The 20,315-nt window shown below is 41.3% G+C and overlaps 1 protein-coding gene across 2 annotated transcripts in view; it reads left to right on the top strand.

The window, feature by feature from the left end:
• The window catches only part of LOC122661691 (protein ALTERED SEED GERMINATION 2), a 159,551-nt gene that overhangs the window by 103,296 nt on the left and 35,940 nt on the right, over positions 1–20,315 (top strand). For both annotated transcript variants that reach the window (XM_043857176.1, XM_043857177.1), the window contains exon 15: positions 2,151–2,241. In XM_043857176.1, the coding sequence (XP_043713111.1) occupies positions 2,151–2,241 (91 nt within the window). The remainder of the gene's footprint in view (positions 1–2,150; positions 2,242–20,315) is intronic.

The raw sequence follows: 20,315 nt of genomic DNA, 5'->3' as shown, positions 1-20,315 counted from the left end.
AAGACTATGTACAAATTTTCTTGGATGGTGATGATATTAATATATGTTAGACAGGAGGCGATCTATAGCCTCACGGTGTCGAAATTTTTTTCCATATGTATTTTTTTTTTAATTTTCTGGTTTTAAAATTCATTTTCCTATAATTAAAATAGGAAATAATTAGGGGTAATATGACTTAGATGGTAATAAATTAAATATATGTTAGACACCAATGGCCGATCTACTGGCTTCACGGTGTCGGTTTTATTTTTCTGCTCTTAAATAATTATTTTAATTTTCGCACATACCACTCCATTGGCATCGGATTATGGTGCATCACAACCTTACGGTGGATATGGATATGGATCATCATCATATGGGCGATTTAGTGGGTAGGGGACTATGACTACGGTCCCAGTCCCCATCCCGAGGGACATCTTGGATCATCTTTTGTAGATAACATCTTTGCATAACCTAGCGGACCTAGCTACCAACCTCACCAGCCATACATGCAGCCAATGCCATCGCCTCTTGCGCCGGGCGCCAACATCATATCACGGTGGATCATCTTCTTCACGGATCGATCGATTGGTAACCCTAGTTTATATCCTAGGATAGGTTACCTACAGATATGTTGATGATTCCATTTACGTGACACTTGTGGATGACTACACTCGTTTCTTCTCCGATTCTATACCGTGGTCCACATATGTCCTTCAAGCAGAGAGAGCAATGGATGTCAACTCCTGAGGCATGAGTGGGATTGATCCAGGGAGGCACAACAACTACTATTAGCGTTTAGCACTTGTAATTTGTAACTTAAGTTGTGATTTCATTGATCTATGAACTTGTGAGTTGTGAGTTGTGACTTGCAGTCTTGTGACTTACTAACTTTGACACTTAGTGTATTGCCTTTAAGGCTTTAAGCGAGTTATTGAATATTATGGAGTTTATGAGAATCATGGCACTCATCAATGTGTATTGGCTTTAACTTGATATGTGATGAAGTTAAATACTATTATTAAATATTAACTGCCTAATCTATGTGTATTTAACTATTTATACATTAGGGTCGGCACCGTATGTCAATCAAAGGTGCAAGCCCAAAACACCAATTTGAATTCACATTTTTACAATTTTATGGTTTAAATGTGTTTATTAAGCTTAAATAAGGCTGTCCATGAAGTTTCGAGGCCTAGATATGGCCAAATACCCCGAGATGGACCCCGAAATATTGCAGAAAAATGCAATATTTCGGTCATATTCGCGATATCTCGGATATCTCGGTAGGCCCGAGATACCGATATATCGCAAGATATAGTACTATGCCTTTGATATATATACTCCAGCTTGAAGGGGGGGGGTGTGAAGATATCCTGCGGTATTCTCTTATTAATAGATCACGATAAGGGAGTGACCCTATCATGATATAATTGTTTGTCTTTAGTTTTCCTAGTTAGGATATAGTTGGGTTTAGTCTTGTCCAATCTATACTCATACTAGGAGTCTATTTATTTTACTATTATAAATAAAGGTGAATACCACGATAGATTATTAGTCCGAGTCAAATCATGGTTCAGCATCTCTCTCTCTCTCTCTCTCTCTCAGTTCTCTTCTTCTTCTTCTTCTTCACAGGTTCTTCCAAGGGAGTGATCTGCATCACAAGAATGACAAAACTGCATAGATAATTCAAATGACACATATCGCTCTATGAACTTGTTTGATGTATTAAGCAGATTAGAACCAGATTGACTTTTCTAGAGCCAGAATAGGAAAGATTGATTTGATCAATGATCTTACTATAGTTTCTTCAGTGCTTGTTTGATGCGTTGAACACGGGAGACAACTTCATGAAAAAAGTTGAATTTTATTTGATGGATATATGTGCAATAAAGCTTATGTTTCATAGGTTAACTAATTTTGTGTAAATTATTGTTGTCTTCCCCAAGTTGTTAGAGGTTTCAATATACTGGAAATGTCTTCTTTTTTCTTTTATGGGATATTTTCACGTTTCTAGACATTTTACATGGCACAATTGTTCTGCGACCTGCAAGGCTGCAACAGAATGTGGTGTTTTATCTGTTTTCTTCTATTTTGTTTCCTAGATAAATATCATGTTGATTTGGGAGTGGACTTTATGTTTCCATTAAAACCTTTTCCTGATCTTGCAGCCTGAAGCAGTGATTGATTTGAAGCAAAGATATGTTGGCCATTGCAATGTTGGAACTGATATAAAACAAGCCAGTTTTCTTGGCGAAAGAGGTTAGTTAGATCATATTGATTTTTCCCCCTTATCTTATTTTCTGGATTTGAGATTCACGCTGAATAAAAGTCGATTTTCAAATCTCGATCTCATTAGAAGATTTGGGATTCCATTTCTTTTGAAATCAAAGCTTGTTTTTCTTCGGCTACTCCCTCCTTTTGTAATGATTCCCCAAGGAACAGACTTATTGTTGTCTCCTGGGGTCTCTCCTCCATTTCTCTCCATGCCTCCCCTATTTGAGGCATTGATTCTTCTTTTCTTTTCCTTTTTCGCTCCCTAAGGGAGCTGCTGTATCTTTCTCTCTTTGGTAATAAATTTTTTATTCACTCAAAAAAAAAAGTCGATTTTCAAGGTTGCTCAGTGTTTTGTAGAAACATACTTTGTTTTGTGATTTTAAATGTAGATGAGCTCTTTCAGAGAGTCACAATGTGGTGCTAGTGTGGAACAGCAAGGCATCAATAGTTGTTAATGCCTTTAATGCAAGAGTAGACCTGTAACAATCATGGTTCAAAATTTCGCGATATATCACCGAAATTTCGGTAATTTCGACACTACTGAGACGAGATGGGCTTCCGAAATGAAAAAAGTTTAAATTTTGTAGAAATTTCGGTATATTTCGGTAGAAATACTGTGTATTGAGCAGTATATTTCGGTAAATTTCGGTATATTTCGGTAAATTTCGTAGAAATACTTTGTGTATTGAGTATTGAACTATTGACTATTATGAAGTTTATGAGTTATGACTTATGCACTTATGACTTTATGAGTTTAAACTTTTAAACTAAAGGCTACATTTGACTTTATTTTTGTTTCATTACTTTGTTTAAATTTCTTATTATGTCTTTTAGTACTTAAACAATATGTATTTAACTATTTTGTACATCAGGGTCCTACCGTATACTGTCAATAAAGGGTGCAAACCCAAAACATCACTTTGAATTCATTTTTTTTGCAATATGAAGGTTTAAATGTATTTATTTAGCTTAAATAAGGGTGTACATGAAGTATCAGGCCTTAATATGGCCAAAAATCCACCGAGATGGAGTGCCGAAATATGGCAGAAAAAATACCATATTTCGGCGAAATTTCGGTATATCGCGAGATTTCAAACTATGGTAACAATAGCTCAGACCTGATCTCAGTGCAGGATCTCAAGAAACAATCAAACTCCCAAAAGTCACCTTCTCAGACGAACGCCAAACTTGAGATTTCTAACCGTCACGATGAATACTAACACCGTTCAGAACATGAGAGTAATTGGATAAGTAATTTGAGAGTAATTAGAAAATTCTGACTCAAGAATGAAATCTAGGAAGAGTAGTCAAACTGAAATTAAATTAAATCAGGCCAATAGAATTGCCCCAAACTTGAGTCGCGCTCTACCTTTGGTAGGTGCTATCAAACTCCCCAGATAGAGTTCCAATCCAATTGCTAGATTAGAACTAATTAAAGAAATAAAATTCTGGAATCGAAAGTTGCAGGTTTGAGTGATAATTAAGTAGCACAAAAACTATAAACCAGAACAGCACTAAAGTTAGGTCGAGTGGAGGTCTTAGCTAAGTTTTTGATTCCCCAAAGTTTGGTTGAAATCAGATCAAGGGTTAGGGTTTAATCAACAGAATACTATATGCTGAAATGGAAACAGAGTATGAGCAGGAGCTTTAGATCTGGAGCTAAATTCTGATCTGTACGTAATTTGATGATAGGATATATGATGAAAGAATAGACCACCCTCTTGAAATCAGATGACAAAACTCCAGAAGTTACAATGTTTCTCGATCAGAATTCAAACCCACACAATTCTTGACGGTAGAACGGAGAAGGGGAAGAAAGATTCAAAGATAACTTGACCTATCACATGTCTCGGTCTCTCATCCAGTGTATTTCACAGCTCTCTTGCAGCAAGGCAATGTCAAAATATCAATTAATCAAATTGTCCCTAGCTGAGCAGCCTTACATTGTTTATATAGACTGAAAAATAAACTCCTATTCAAACTATGAAAACTGAAATATACTCCCTACTGCGAATAGGAGTGCGTACAACTTAGCTGAAAATAAAAACAACTATTAAATAACTTGTCATACTTCTACAAGGGATGAAAGTAAAGCTAATAAGCTACTACTAAGCCTAATCCCATATGCCTACCTTGTATTCACATCTTAGACCCATTAAAGTGACCCATTACAAAGAAAACACATGGAATCAAAGGCCCAATCATGCATAATCCATCCCAAGGCTTATTTTCAATAAAATAAGCCCCTTTAGGTGACTTATCTGCGTCAGCCTTATTTTCACAAAAATGACATGGATTGTCATCACTTGAATACTAACAACAAAAGCAGCCTTATCCCAACTAAATGGGGTTGGCTACATGAATCCTTGCCCTCCAATCAGCTCTATTTGAGGTCATACTTGATACAAGGCCTAAGCTATGCATGTCTTTCTTCACCACTTCTCCTAAGGTCATTTTAGATCTGCCCCTGGCTCTTTTAGTTCCTTCAATCTGAATCAAATCACTCCTCCGTACTGGAGCATCCAAAGGCCTCCGATGAACATGGCCATACCATCTTAAACGACTTTCTCGTAGCTTATCATGTATCGGAGCAACTCCCAAACCAGCTCTAATATGATCATTCTTTACTTTATCCTTTCTAGTTTTTCCACTCATCCATGTCAACATCCCCATCTCCGTTACACTGAATTTATCTATATGATGCTTCTTAACTGCACTGTCACCACTTGAATGCTGCTGAAAATTTTATCAATGAGATTTTTCAGCTATGCTTATTGCTTTCTGGATCTTAGTGTCTATGGAGCACGATAACTTAGTTTTTGCTGTAAACACTTACCTTTTTGAAAATTGATCATCGTAACCTGGTGTGAAGTCAATTGAATAACAACCTGTCTGATGTGTACATTGAGTGGGAGAGAACCATCCATGCTGCTCCAGTGACATGTCCCCACTCTCCAGGTGACTCCCTTTGTGGTATGTACTGTGGAAACTTGGTGCTTTATTGTTCCAAGAGGATTGAATTAGTGGCCCTCTTTCGCCAAGAGTATGGTGCCCTTAACAATGTCTCTCAGAATTGTTGAACTTGAACCAAGCCACCATTTCTAATTGGGGGGGGGGGGGGATTTTGTGACGAGGCACCCTTAAAGACTTGGATAGATGGAGATTGAAATTTCCTCACCTTATCTTCAGTTTGTTGAACCATTATGTTTCTTAATGAAACCTCAAATGCCTTAATGTACTTGAAAAATCTGTGTCTGGAGTTTCAGGAGATCGTGTGTAACACTAATAGTTGTCAAGGCGTTGACTAGGCGCCACCTAGGCATCCAAGCGGATTTTTGGGTGCCTAGGCGACTGTCGCCTAAGTGGTATTGAACGCCTTAGTGTTATTGACCTAGGTTTTGGACCTTATTTATGTCACATAAATATTATTTTATTTCATTTACTTGAGATATAATTCATAAATAAGAAAATAACCCCTTATTTGAATACAATAAAAATAGTTAAAAAATAAAATTCCAAAAGGATAAAAAGTCAACCCTCCAGTGCAAGAACAAAAATTGGATTTTTTGCCATAGTTGTCAAGGCGCCGCCTAGGCATCCAGGCGGATTTCTAGGTGCCTAGGCGGCTGCCGCCTTATTGTAGGGTGCCTTGCACTGGTTTAATTGGTATCAAACTAGCTTCCGACACTTATTTATGCCAAATATCATTTAAGTAAATGAAATAATAACGAGTTGCTCTGGAGGCACAGGTTAGTATCGTTTCCATAGGGTTTGGAGATGGCGACTCCTCTAGAGGAACGCCCACCTGATCCTGGGTTGGTTACTGCTGCGGCAGGGGCGTTGCCAGCCTCTTTCGCGGCTATGGTTTCTCGCTCGTTGACTGCTCCAAAGGTTGACGTCGAGGTGAAGAAGGTTTCATCCCACTTTGGGGATCTGGCGGTGTTTTTTTCTCAGGCGGAGGTGGATCTGTCGGAGAGTGCATTCTCGACAGCCCTGGTCACCAAGTGTAGCTATAGGAGGTCATCCTTATTTTCGACCAAAAAGTTTCTACAAAAGTTGCTTTTCCTTCAAGGGGACATTATCGTTTTTCTTCTAGATCCCAGGCATGTACTCTTGAGATTTTCAATTCAGGCAGACTTCGTTAAGGTTTGGATGAAGGGACAAGTTCATGTCTAAGGCTTTCTTCTTCGGTTCATGAAGTCGACCTCGGGCTTTGTCTAAGGCTTGCCTCTTTGTATTGTGTCAACTACTCGAAGCTTGGGCACTCGAAAGACGCCTGTAGAAAGTTGTACAAGGGTAAGGTAGGCGCAGGTCTTGAAGTAGGTGAGGTGGCTCCGATTCAAGGGATACTGAATGCTAATGCTGCGGTGGTGGAGGGAGATGTTTCTCGGGACAAGGAGGGGGTTTTCATTCCCATGGGTGAGGGTTCTTCATGAGGTGCTCCTTCTGCTCCTGGGCGTGGCGTTAGCCATAGCTTGTTAGGGAAGGGTGATCGTTGGAGGCCTGCTGCTCGAAGGTTCGACGTAGCTCCCTGGCCGATTACAGAAGGACGTTTGACTTGGAGGAAGTCTTGTTGCCAGTGTGTAGGGAGTGGCAGGGAGTGGTGCTACAGGTTCAGCGTAGCTTGGCAGTGTGGCTGCTGCTTGTGTCTTGCCAGCGGAGCTCTTGGAGGAGGGTGAGCTTCCCGATGTTGCAACGTAGGGGTTAGTGGTTTCTTCTGGAGCTGGGAAGGCTGTGGAGACGGAATGCCTGGACTGTGTATAACGGTGATCGGCAAGGAGGTTTGGGAACATGTTGACACTTGTGAAGGGGTGGCGATTGGTTCCCAATCTGTGGAGGTACCTTCTTCTCCATTTTTCGGGAACAAGGTAGGGGGTCTCTGTGTCAGGGATGACTCGCAATTGGAGCATGGAAAGGAAGGTCCCCTTGGACCGTAAGGAGCTGCTTGAAAGCCTGAGGGCCTTTCATGCCACTTAAGGGGAGAGATTTCGTAAAACACTCGAGAGAATGGGAGAAGGGAGGTGCTGGCGGTGCCTCCCAGATTGAGGCACAAGTCCCCCTGGACTTCCTTCTGCTCGGCTGCTCAGGTGTATATGAGGAAGAAGTTGAGGCTGGCTCGGCCAGTGAACGGAGGGCTCCAGAGGAGGGTGACGAGGTCCATGGGACTGGCGGTTTCTACGGTGGCTGGTTCTCAATGAATTGTTTGTTCTGGAATGCACGGGGAATCGGAAACAAGCCTACTACTAGGCGGTAGAAAGCATTGGTTACTTTGCATAAGGTTGAGGTTGTGGCGGCTGCTGAGCCAAAAGCGCAGACTTCTAAGGCTCGGGTAGTGATGAAAAGATTGGGCTGGATTCGGTTTACATTACGGAGAGGATGGATTTGGGTGTTCTAGAGGAGCTCTATGAGGGTTGTTGTCATGGAGGAGCACTGCCAGTTTGTCACTTTAGAGTGGTTGGCTACTAACCGGGTTCCTTTCCACATCTCTTTCATTCACGGTCTTTGCTCGGCTATCGAGCGGAGAGATTTTTGGGCAGCTCTTGATCGGTTTTCTAGGTCAACCTCTCTGCCCTTGTCGGTGGGAGGTGATTTCAACGCGCTGCTGTCGCCTTTGAAGAAAATTGGCGGTAGGCCGCCATGTTCAGTGTCCCTTGATGATTTTGGTAATTTTGTGAACGGGGTTGGCCTATTGGATGCAGGGTATGTTGGCAACCTTTGCTCTTGGTCAAATAATCAAAATGGAGCGGGAAGGGTGTTGTCCAGGTTGGACCCTTTTTTGGTAAATTCGGCATGGGTATCTGCTTTTCCAAGGTGTGAGACTACCCATCTTAGCCGAACCTGCTCTGATCATGCGCCGCTTTGGCTCTCTGTGTCTGACCCTGGCACCATTGCGGCTTTGGCTTTTAAGTTCCAGCAAATGTGGCTTCTGTACCCGAACTTCCAGGAGTTTGTTAGGAGCCAATGGGAGATGTCTATTGCTGGCTCGCCCCTCTTGGTGTTGTTTTTTAAGCTTAAGCACCTGCGTAGTGCGCTACGAACCTGGAATAGTGAGGTTTTTGGCAACATCCACCAGAAGGTCAGGGATGCTGAGGATGCAGTGTGCAGGGCAGAGGTGACAAACGATCTTCAGACCAGTTAGGAGACTTTGGATTCCCTAGTGGCTGCAAGCATAGTTTGAAATCTCGCGATATCTCGGTATCTCGGGCTGGTCGAGATGTCCAAAATATACCGAAATTTCGCCGAAATATGGTATTTTTTCTGCCATATTTCGGCACTCCATCTCGGTGGGTTTTTGGCCATATTAAGGCCTGATACTTCATGTACAGAATTATTTAAGCTAAGTAAACACATTTAAACCTTCATATTGCAAAAAAAATGAACTCAAAGTGGTGTTTTGGGTTTGCACCCTTGATTGACAGTATACGGTTGGACCCTGATGTATAAAATAGTTAAATACATATTGTTTAAGTACTAAAAGACATAATAAGAAATTTAAACAAAGTAATGAAACAAAAATAAAGTCAAATGTAGCCTTTAGTTTAAACTCATAAAGTCATAAGTGCATAAGTCATAACTCATAAACTTCATAATAGTCAATAGTTTAATACTCGATACACAAAGTATTTCTACGAAATTTACCGAAATATACTGCTCAATATACAGTTTTTCTATGAAATATACCGAAATTTCTACAAAATTTGAGCTTTTTCATTTCGGAAGCCCATCTCGTCTCGGTAGTGTCGAAATTACCGAAATTTCGACGATATATCGCGAAATTTTGAACCATGGCTGCAAGGGAAGGTTTATAGGGGGTGTTACTGCAGGAGGAAATTTTTTGGAAGCAGAAGTCAAGGGTTGACTGGTTAAAGGAAGGGGATCGTAACACTTACTTTTTCCATACCATGGTCAAAGTCAGAAGGAAACAGAGTAGAATTCACAAAATTAAGGCGGGGAATGGTTCGTGGATCACGGACCAGGAAGGGGTTTTGGCGGCAGCGGTGAGCCATTTTTCTAACATCTTTGCTTCTCAAGGGTACATGATGGATGAGGATCTTCTTTCCCATGTTCTAAGGGCTGTCTCGGAGGAGTCCGTTTTGTGCTTGGCAACAAGGTTTCTGCAGCCAGGGCTCGAATGGTGGGAGATGTTACTGGGTTTGCTAGGAAGGAGCTGCCGATATCTTACCTGGGGGCCCCGCTCTATGCGGAAGGCTGAAAATTGGTTTCTTTGATGACCTGATTGGGAAAATAAGAAACAAGGTGGCAGGATGGAAAGGAAAGCTTCTGTTTGCTGGGGGACGCGTGACGCTTTTGAAACACGTGCTTACCTCCATGCCCATCCATATACTGGCCACTCTGGAGCCACCTAAGGCTGTCCTTAAGAGGATTTATAGCCTCTTTGTGGACTTCCTCTGGGGGTGTTCTGAGTGGGGAAAGTGCTGAAACTGGGTTGGGTGGCAGAAGGTTTGCAGGACCCTTGAGGAAGGGGGCTGGGGATCAGGATTTTGGAGGATTTTGGTCTCGCTCTTAGGCTCAAAGGGCTTTGGAGGATTTTATCTGACTAGTTCTGGGGAATGCTTTCTTCAGAGCCATGTTTTTTAAAAATTCTCATGTTGCTTTGGCTGGGCCGTATGGGTCTGGCTCAAAGTCTTGGAGGAGTGCGCTGGCGCATAAACACTTCTTGCTGGCAAAGTCTAGATGGTTGATTGGCTCTGGTAATATCTCTTTCTGGCTTGATAACTAGGTAGAGGATGGCCCACTGATTAATACTGTGGACAATGCTCTTTCTGTTGACACGGACTTGCAGGTCAAGGATGCGATGGATGAGGACGGGGTTTGGAAGCAGGAGTTGTTGAACACGATTGACTCTACTGTGGTACGGTAGAGTATTGTTACTGGATATTTTGCTCTCTAATAAAGAAGATGTGTTGGTGTGGACCATCTCCAACGATGGCCGGTTTACTGCCAAGTCTGCCTGGAATGAGGTTAGGGGCAGAGCGGCAGAGGTAACCTATGCTAAGTGGATTTGGAGCCGATCATTGCCAACAAAGATAGGCTTTTTTACTTGGCAACTCCTGAATGGGAGGATCCCGACTGATGTGTCTTTAATGTCTGTGGGAATTCCCTTGGCCTCCAAATGTGACTGTTGTGGAAGCCCAAGGATTGAGACCATCAATCATTGCCTGCTGTCGGGGAGCACTGTGACAAAGGTTTGGGGGGTTTTTCTCTTGCGTCTTCGATATTGTTGTTCCTCCGTATTAGGATGTCAAGAGCTATATCCTCCTTTGGCATGGTGCGGCGGGTGGTAGCAGCCTTGGTGCCTACATTACTGGGCTCTTACCCTCTTTGATTGTATGGGAGCTTTGGAAGGAAAGGAATAATAGGAGACATGGAGAACATAGGGGCATTGCGGGTTCTATTATTGATTGCATCAGGGGCTTGGGTCAAAGGCCTCCCCTACCCGCCTAAGATTAAATGCTTGTTTTCCTACAGAGATGGTTTGATATTGCAGTGCTCTGGTTTGTTAGCCTCTTCCGCCTGGTTGAGGCGCCCGTTCCTGGTTTATTGGTGTCCCCCTTTCGTGTCAGTAAAGCTTAATGTGGATGGAGCATGTAGGGGTAACCCAGGTGTTGGCGGAGGTAGAGGGTTTATCAGGGATACTGAGGGCGTTGATGTATCCGCTTACTCATATTTCTATGGTGCTTGCACGAACTTGATTCCGGAGCTAAGAGCCCTGAGGGATGGATTGAAGCTGTACCAGGATTTGGGCTTTAGAGGGGTTGTGGCTGACTTGGATTCGGCCTCCACTGTTAGAATGGTTAATTCCAAAAGGTGCAACCTTTGGAAAGGTTGGTACTGGTTCCAGGAAATTTTGACCCTGTTTGAGTCTACTCAACCGCTGATCTCCTTTGCTTTTAGGGAAAGTAACAGGGCAACTGACTGGTTGGCGAATCTTGCTTATGATTCTGGCTCTTCAATCTTGTTCCAAGTTGGAGGCTAGCTGTCAGGGGAGCTCCAACGAATTATTCGGGAAGATAGAGCGGGTTTGCCGGTTCTGCGAAAATTGTGTAAAGTGTAAAAGTTTTATGCCTTTTTTTTGGGCTGGGGTATAGCGGAGAGTAGAGAGTTGAGCTAGCTTGTGTCGAGGTAAGGCGTTCTGTCCCCCCTTGTATTCTTTATTCATTTTGAATCTTAATAAAGTTCCAAGGGCTGGCCCTAGAGAAGGTTCGGGTTAAAAAAAAATGAAATAATAAATATTCGAATCCAATAATATAGTTAAAAAGTCAAATTCCAAAAGGATAAAAAGTTAACCCCCCAGTTCAAGAACAAAAATTGAATTTTTGACGATAGGTAAAATTTCCGACTTTCTAATGCTGGGGCTTTTCTCAAATCTAAAAATTCCATAAATCCTTTTTTTTTTTTGGTGAATAAGAAATTCATTACCAAAGTGAAAAAATTACAGGGCCTCCAAAGAGGAGCAACAAAACAAAGAATAGAAGACAAACCCTCAGCTCGGAGAAACAAGAGATACAGAGGAGAGACCCCAGGAGACAACAATGAGCCTATTCGTTGGGGTGTCAGGACAAGAGGAGGGAGGAGCAAACGATAATTTTGCCTTAATTTCAAATGAAATGGAATCCCAAATCTGCTGATAAGACCTAGATTTGGAGGTCCATTTCCTGATATTACGCTCCATCCAAATATGGTTAAGAGTTGCACAAAAAGCAAGCTTTCCAACTGTATCATAAATAAAGGAGCCGGCGAAGGTCATATCTATCCAAATCCATTCCCGAGAGAAAGGTAGAATTCTTCTAGGAGCTGACCAGTACTTGAAAAGGATGCCTTTCCATATAGCTGCTGCAGTAGGGCATTCAAAGAAGAGATGGCCAGTGTCTTCCACATTGTTCCAGCAGAGACAGCAAGATGGAGTCACAGCAATATGGCGATGACGAAGAAAAACCTTAGTTGGAAGACAATTTGTGAAGATCCTCCAAGCCGTGAAGCAGTGCCTAGGAATGTGATGCTTGAACCAAAGCAGTTTTCTCCAAGGGACCAAAGGACCTTTGAGGCGAACTAGCTCCCAAGCAGAATTTGAGGAGAAGGAGCTAGAATTTCCAGCTTTCCAAGTAACACAGTTGCCTCTTCTCAAAGAACTTCTTGGGATAGAAGAAAGATCATTCCAAATCAGGTTAAGCTCCGGAGAGGAGGTAACAGGAGGGGTCCAGTCATTCGGATCTAAAATGTCCGCCACCAAGGAGAGTCTGTGCAGGCCCGAAGCATAAATGGTTCTGAGGGTAACCAAGTGTAGGAGAATCCCCCTTAGGTGTCAGTGGTCTAGCCAAAGGAAGGAAGAGAGGCCATCCTCAATAAGAGAATGAATGGCATGAAGCACCAGGTGGCGGGACTCTAGGATTTTGTGCCAAACCCAAGAAGAATCGGGTGTCGCTGAAGCCGTCCAGATGGAATCCTGACGAAGAAGACCCGAGTAAATCCAATCCACCCGATGCTTTTCTTTTTAGAAACAATCTTCCAGATTAGCTTGATGATACCAGCCGAGTTCACTTCTCTAATTCTTCTAATGCCCAATCCTCCTTCCTTCTTAGGCAAACACACAGCTGAAGAATCATTGCCCTTCTAAAGAAAGGAAGCCAAATGAGATTCCAAAGATTTGATAGTAGCTTGAGGAAGACCATAGATCCCAGACCAATAGATATAAGAGGATTCCAAAACTGATCTGATAAGCACCAGTCTGCCAGCATAAGAATGTAGCTTTCCTTTCCATAACTGAAGCCGCTTCCTAATGAGATCAAGCATCGGGGTACAGTGATGAGCAGAAAGCCTAGCAGGAATCAAAGGGAGCCCCAAGTACTTGATAGGAAAGGAGCCCTCTTGGAAACCAGATTTGTCAAGGAAAGCAATTTTGTCCAACTCAGAAACACCAGCAAAGAGCATAAGAGACTTTGCAGGATTGATGCGAAGGCCTGAGAGCTCATGGAAATGCTGAAGACAGTGCATAGCAGCCTCGAGGGAAGAAATGGAAGCCTTAGAGAAAATCATCAAATCATCAACAAAAGCCAAGTGAGTTAGCTGGAGGGCTTTACACTTTGGCAAGGGGGCAATGAGCTACTGATCAGTGCAAACTTGAATTTTCCTTGAGAGGACTTCCAAGACCAAAGTGAATAAGTAGGGGGAAAGGGGGGGAAATTATCGCCCCCAGTACTGGGGGCGGTCCTCTGCGCATCGTGCGGCGCAACACGATCCATGTGTGCACAGTGGGCCCCACCATGCACACATGGATCGTGCTGCTCCGCACGATGCGCACAGGACCCCCCCAGTACTGGGGGCGATAAAGATCCGGAAAGGGGGCACCCTTACCGAATTCCCACATTAGCTTCAAAGTTATCTGCAGGGCTGCCATTAACTAGCACTGAAAACTTTGGGGAGAAGATGCAGGCCTGAATCCAGTTGACAAAGATCAAAAGGAAGCCCATGTTGGTTAACACTTGGCCAACAAAGTCCCACCTTATAAAATCAAAAGCCTTGTTGATGTCAATCTTGAGGAGGACAGCCGGAGAATGATTTTTCCTCTCAAACCCTCTAACAATGTCATTACAGAGAAGAATGTTGTCAGCAATGTTTCTTCCAGGAATGAAGGCCGATTGGTTATCACTAACAAGCTGATCCACAACACTTTTAAGCCTTCGAGCCAGGATCTTGGCAATGAATTTGTACAACAAATTACAAAGAGCATTGGGTCTGAAGTCATTCATGGTAGAAGCACCCTCCTTTTTGGGGATGAGGCAAAGAAAAGTGTGATTGATACCTTTGACTTGATTAGGATTGTAGAAGAAGCTTACAATGGCAGCAACAAGATCCAACTTGATGATGTCCCAAGCAGCTAAAAAGAAGCCCACACTAAAGCCATCCAAACCAGGAGCACCAGAAACCTTGAGAGAATGGATGGCTGCCACGATCTCCTCTTCATTAGGAATAGAGCTCAAAGAATCATAAAACACCGAGGGGATGAACTTGTTGAGTAAGCCATTCGGGAGAAGAGAGGAGACCACCTAAGAGCAGCTGAAGATACCTTTGAAGTGCTAATATCCTTTACTGTTGAGGCAATAGAGCCATCCTGGGCTGTGAGACTAGGATATCCTTTAATATCCTTTACTGTTTAATATGTTTAAACATTGCTGAAAGCCAAAAATGCGGTAAAATATTCATTTGTTTTGATATCTAAAAAAAATATTTTCATTCAGAGCAATATTGATAGCATTCGCACACACCAATTAAAGTTTGACTGGAACATAACTCCTTCAATATAAATCAGATTTAAGCAATCTTGGATTTATTGGAAAGCTGGTTTTGTGCTCTACTTAATACAAAAAGTCTGATGCAAAAATAAAATCATTTGATCAATCAAATTTCTTAGAGAATAAGAACATATCTCTAAATCGAGAGCAAGTCAATTACTTATTGATAAGATCATGTTTTCTAAGAAACAGTATAAACCAAATGTGAGACTAGGTAAGCCTGAAAATGACGAATTCCAAGAACATATAAACCAAATGTATGTTTTGCTTGTCTCAAATTTCCAATCGCTTGCTTTTTAAGTTTGTCGTCTTCTATTTCTATGTTGATTTTTTATGACTTGATGTAGCTTTGTATTCATTTTTGATGACTTGATGTGACTTAATGTTGATTTTTGATGACTTGATGTGGCTTATTGTTGATTTTTGATGATATAAGGTGCACATTATAGCATACTAAATAATGTTAGAAAAGAAATAACACTTGGGCGCCTAGGCGGTTGCCTTATCGCCTAAGTGCTTTGGTATCCCTCCACCGCCTTAACAACTCTGTTTTTTGCAATAGGTGAAATTTTCAACTTTCTAATATTGGAGTTTTTTTCTCAAATTTAAAAATTCCATAAATCTTAATATGGTAAAACTTCTTAAAAACCAAAAGTGCGGCAAAATATTCATTTGTTTTGATATATAAAATTTTTTTTCATTCAAAGCGATTTTGATAGCTTTCGCGCACACCAAATAAGGTTTGACCGGAACATAACTCCTTCAATATAAATTAGATTTAAGCAATCTTGGATTTGTTGGAAAGCTAGTTCTATGCTCTACCTAATACAAAAAGTCTTGGATGATCTAATCAGCATCTAAGCCTCTTTATTTATAATAGAAGAACTGAATGACAAATTACAGAATTACCCTCTTTATTAATTAGAGTCGGTTGTAGTGGGAATCATATAAAAAACCCTAAATACCCCTATGGTTTACATAATGCATTATTCTAACACTCCCCCTCAAGTTGGAGCATAAATATCAAACATGCCCAACTTGACTAAAATAGGATGAAAGACTTACTGTTGGAATATGTAATCCAGAATACCGTGGGGGTATTCTGGTCCCTTTGGGGTTAGTTTATTTATTATGTTATTAGGTACAGTCGGCTATATGGGTTTTAGTCTCACATCGCCTAGTTTAGTTTCTTTGTAATTTCTCCTCTATTATAAATAGAGGGACTTACCTATCAATGAATATAACAAGTTATTATTCTCTCATTCTCTCTTTTCTCTCTTTTCTCTCTTTTCTCTCTTCTCTTCTCTTCTCTCTCAAGTTACTGGTTACAGGTCCTAGATTTTCTACATGGTATCAAAGCTAGGCAACCAGTGACTGATTCTCTCCAAGATTTGCAGTTTTGAGAGTCGTTTCAAAGTTCTCCAATTTATGAATATAAGTTTCGTTGATCTGCTATTCTGTTTGCTTTGCCGCCTCCTTCTTTACCAGGTTTATCAGTTGCAAGGTTGAAGACGTTTTTTTTCTCAGTTGCAAGGTCCATCTGGTACTTTCTTTACCTGTGATATGCTGCTATTGGTTTTCTGCCTCGATTGCATCTGTGATATGTGCTTGGTTATCGCCAGTCTTCTGTTTTGATTCATTGTCTTTCTCTTCTGGTTCATGCTAGAGGTTGGTGAACCGTTACTCGAGCCCTAGGTTCTTGATGGGTTTGTTGCTGGTTCTTCCTGATTTGCTTGTTTCTCGGCATGATCTCTTGGTCGATGGGTTGCACTCTTTTCCTTACTGGTTTCGTTAGTTGCAGGTCCTTCAAAGGTGTTGATGGCATACTGTTGAATCTGAATCTCTGTTTGAATCCTAGTACTAACGATGACTGGGTTTCCGCCTCTGGTTGCTGGTTGTGTTTCGATTAGTATTGGTCTTACAAAGGTTGAAGACGACCATGGTGTCTGTTGAGGCCCTATCCTTGTAAACAGTGCCGTTGCAGCTCTTGTTCCTTGATTTTCGTCAAAAGTGTTGCTTTCGTTTTCGGCTGGAGGTAGAACATGATTTCTATAGTTAACGTGAGTTTTGGGTTCGTTTGCTGGTTACGTGACTGTCAAGGAAGAAAAAGACAGTCACATTACCTATTTTAAGTATTTTTTTCTTTTGTCCTTTATTACCCCATGTCTCCCATGTTTCCTATGTCATCCATGTCCCCATGGCACTTATGTCACCATATCCCATGCCAATCCCATTTTCCAAAAAAACCCTTGGTTTTATGCTTAATTTAGCTCATATCCATATTTCATGTCATTGCCTAATTTGTCCCCATACAACAATACTAATTCTTCATGTCCCATTACTTCATTTACCATTAGCCCTTACATAATTCTGGTTATTTACGGAACTGCCATTACTTTTTCATACATTCCCCTATTTGACTACCCAATTAACCCTTGAAAATTCTGATTTATTACCAGTTTGCCCTTTGGTTTGGATTGTATTTACAAGTGGATTTCCACCAAATTACAGCCATGCCATCCTTTTTTCCAACACCGTTCCCTTTCAATAATTCTAATTCCCTCCATATCCCATACCTTAGGCATATACCCATAACCACTTTGGACAATAATGGTATTCTCTAATTTGCCATTTCCTCCTTTTCCATTACCCTTAGCACCTCTTGGAAAATTCTGGAATATTATGTTTTTGCCCTATCTCTTACATCATCTCTATTATGTCCACATGTACTACACGTGAAGGGGGGGATTATGTACAATACACCTGCTTACATTGCAGAACGCAGAACTTGCAGGAACATTGGTGCAAAACATAGAAGATTAGTTTTCTCCACCATTGCAGCCATTGGGTATCCTTCGTTATTGGGTTGAGTTTGCCGTAAGGGGGAGATTGAAGTATTGAAGAGTATTGAAGATATTTGGTTGTTGCCTATTTAAGGACTTTCATTGGGTTGATAAAGTTTTTTTCGCTGATTCGATTTGTTTTATTTGCTTCGCTCTAGTTATTTCCCTTTAAGATTCTATGTCACTATGACAACCTGAGATTCATCAATGAATAGCTATTGAAGATCGTTGAAAGCTGCCTTTTTTGGAAGACATTCCAGTCCAGGTTTGCTGATCATGTCTATCCAAGTTTTGAAGATCTATTTGTTCAAGTTCTTGAAGGTTTATTTGAGAGTTGCATTCGTCTTGAAGCTTGATTTTGCTACAACTTTATTTTTTCCCATTTTGTTCAAGTTGGGCATTAGTATCTTGTATGCGCCAACTTGAGGGGGAGTGTTAGCATTATTATGGAGTTATTTTTTCTTTTTAGTTCAAGCTGGATTTTCTTTCGTTACTTCTTTGTACAATCCAACTTGAGGGGGAGTGTTAGAATATGTAATCCAGAATACCGTGGGGGTATTCTGGTCCCTTTGGGGTTAGTTTATTTATTATGTTATTAGGTACAGTCGGCTATGTGGGTTTTAGTCCCACATCACCTAGTTTAGTCTCTTTGTAATTTTCCCTCTATTATAAATAGAGGAGCTTACCTATCAATAAATATAACAAGTTATTATTCTCTCATTCTGTCTTTTCTCTCTTTTCTCTCTTTTCTCTCTTCTCTCTCAAGTTACTGGTTATAGGTCCTAGGTTTTCTACACTTACCACTTAACCCCTTGGTGAATACATCAGCTAATTGATCAACAAACTTCACAAAGGGAACACAGATCAATCCTCCTAGATTTTCCTTGATAAAGTGCCTATCCACCTCCGCATGCATGGTACGATCATGTTGAACAGGATTGTGGGCAATACTAATAGCAGTCTTGTTGTCACAATACAACATCATCGGGAGATGGACAGGAGTGCCAAGATCTTGCAATAAACCTCTAAGCCATAACAACTCACAGATGCCTTGAGCCTTTGCACGAAACTCTGCTTCAGCACTAGACCTTGCCACTGCATTCTGCTTTTTGCTACGCCATGTGACAAGATTTCCACTTACAAAGGAACAATGACCAGATATGGACTTTCTATTGGAAGAACCAGCCCAATCAGCATCAGTATACGTTTCAACTCTTAGATGACCATGAGGAGATAAAAGAATTCCTTTTCCCGAAGCTGACTTCAAGTAGCAAAGAATACGAAGAACAGCATCCATATGAGAGGAATAAAGATTGTGCATGAACTGACTTACCAAACTCACAGCAATAGCTATGTCTGGCCGTGTATGAGAAAGGTAAATAAGTTTTCCCACCAACCGCTAATAGTGACCTTTGTCAACCGGTTCACCTTCTTTTTTCCTTGAGCCTCATAGTAGCCTCTATAGGTGTATTAGAAGGATGACACCTTAACAACCCGGTCTCATATAATAGATCTAGGATATACTTCCTTTGAGAAGGAAAGATGCCCTTTGAATGTCAAACAACCTCTATCCCTAGAAAGTACTTCAGCTTTCCCGGATCCTTTATTTCAATTTCAGCCAAGGAAAGTTTTTAACTTGTTGATCTCATCACCATCATTCCCGGTCACCACAATATCATCAACATAAACTATGAGAATGGTGACTTTATCACCAGTCCTTTTTATAACAGAGTATCATCAGCATTACTCTACTTATATCTCATAGAAACAATAGCCTTGTGAAATCTTCCAAACCAAACAAGAGGTGACTGCTTTAACCCATACAGAACACGCTTTAATTTGCAAACCTTGCCGTTGGTTTTGTCACACGAGAAACCAAGTGGAATATCCATATATACCTCCTCTTCAAACTCTCCATGGAGGAAGGCAATCTTCACATCAATTGTTGTAAATCCCACCCCAAATTTACTGCACAAGATAATAGCACTCTGACAGTGTTTAGTTTTGCAACAGGTGCAAAGATCTCCTAGTAGTCAATCCCATACGTCTGAGTGAACCCCTTTGCTACAAGTTGTGCCTTATATCGATCCACAGTGCCATCTACCTTCTGTTTAACCAAAAACACCCACTTACATCCAACTGGCCTTTTCCCTGGAGGAAGAACCACAAGATCCCATGTATGATTTTTTTGTAAGGCTCTCATTTCTTCCATCATTGTTGCCTTCCACTTTCCATCTGTAAGAGCTTCCTGTCAATTCTGAGGAATACGAACAGAAAAAAGAAAAGAAACAAATGCACGAAATGATGGAGAAAAAGAATTATAAAAGACAACGTGAGATATAGGATGCTGAGTACAAGTCCTAATACCTTTGCGAAGAGCAATAGGTAACTCAAGAGAAGGGGTCTTACCTGGAGTGGAAGGATGATCCGGATCTAGAGTCGGCAACTGGATGGGTATACGTACTGCAGTTGATGGAAGCTATTATTTTTGAAATATCCTTTCTGATAGGTTTTGACGTTGGAGTCATTAATTCATCTCTGAAACTCACCAATGGTTTTCTGGACTGGAGTGAGCTCTCCTGAACAGGAACTTCATCATTACAAGTATCCAAGGTCTCCTCTTGTGTAGGATCCTCTCCGGTAGACGGCATGTTAGAAATAAGGGGAGTGGGTTTAGGCTGGTTATACACAGGAACCTCAAGAGTCAACACATTTTCACTGGAACTCTCTCCCTGAAGAGGTGTAGTAGGATAATAGGAAAGGGCTTCATGGAAAATAACATCCATACTCACCAGTGTACGACGAGTGGGTGGATGGTAACATTAGTAACCCTTCTGGTGGGGGTGAATAACCCAAGAAAATGCAGCGAAGGCCACGGGGTTCAAGTTTGCCAGGGAATCTAGTA

Source organism: Telopea speciosissima, chromosome 5 (genome assembly GCF_018873765.1).
Source record: "Telopea speciosissima isolate NSW1024214 ecotype Mountain lineage chromosome 5, Tspe_v1, whole genome shotgun sequence".
NCBI classification, from domain to species: Eukaryota; Viridiplantae; Streptophyta; class Magnoliopsida; order Proteales; family Proteaceae; genus Telopea; species Telopea speciosissima.
This window is presented reverse-complemented; position numbering and strand designations above follow the sequence as displayed.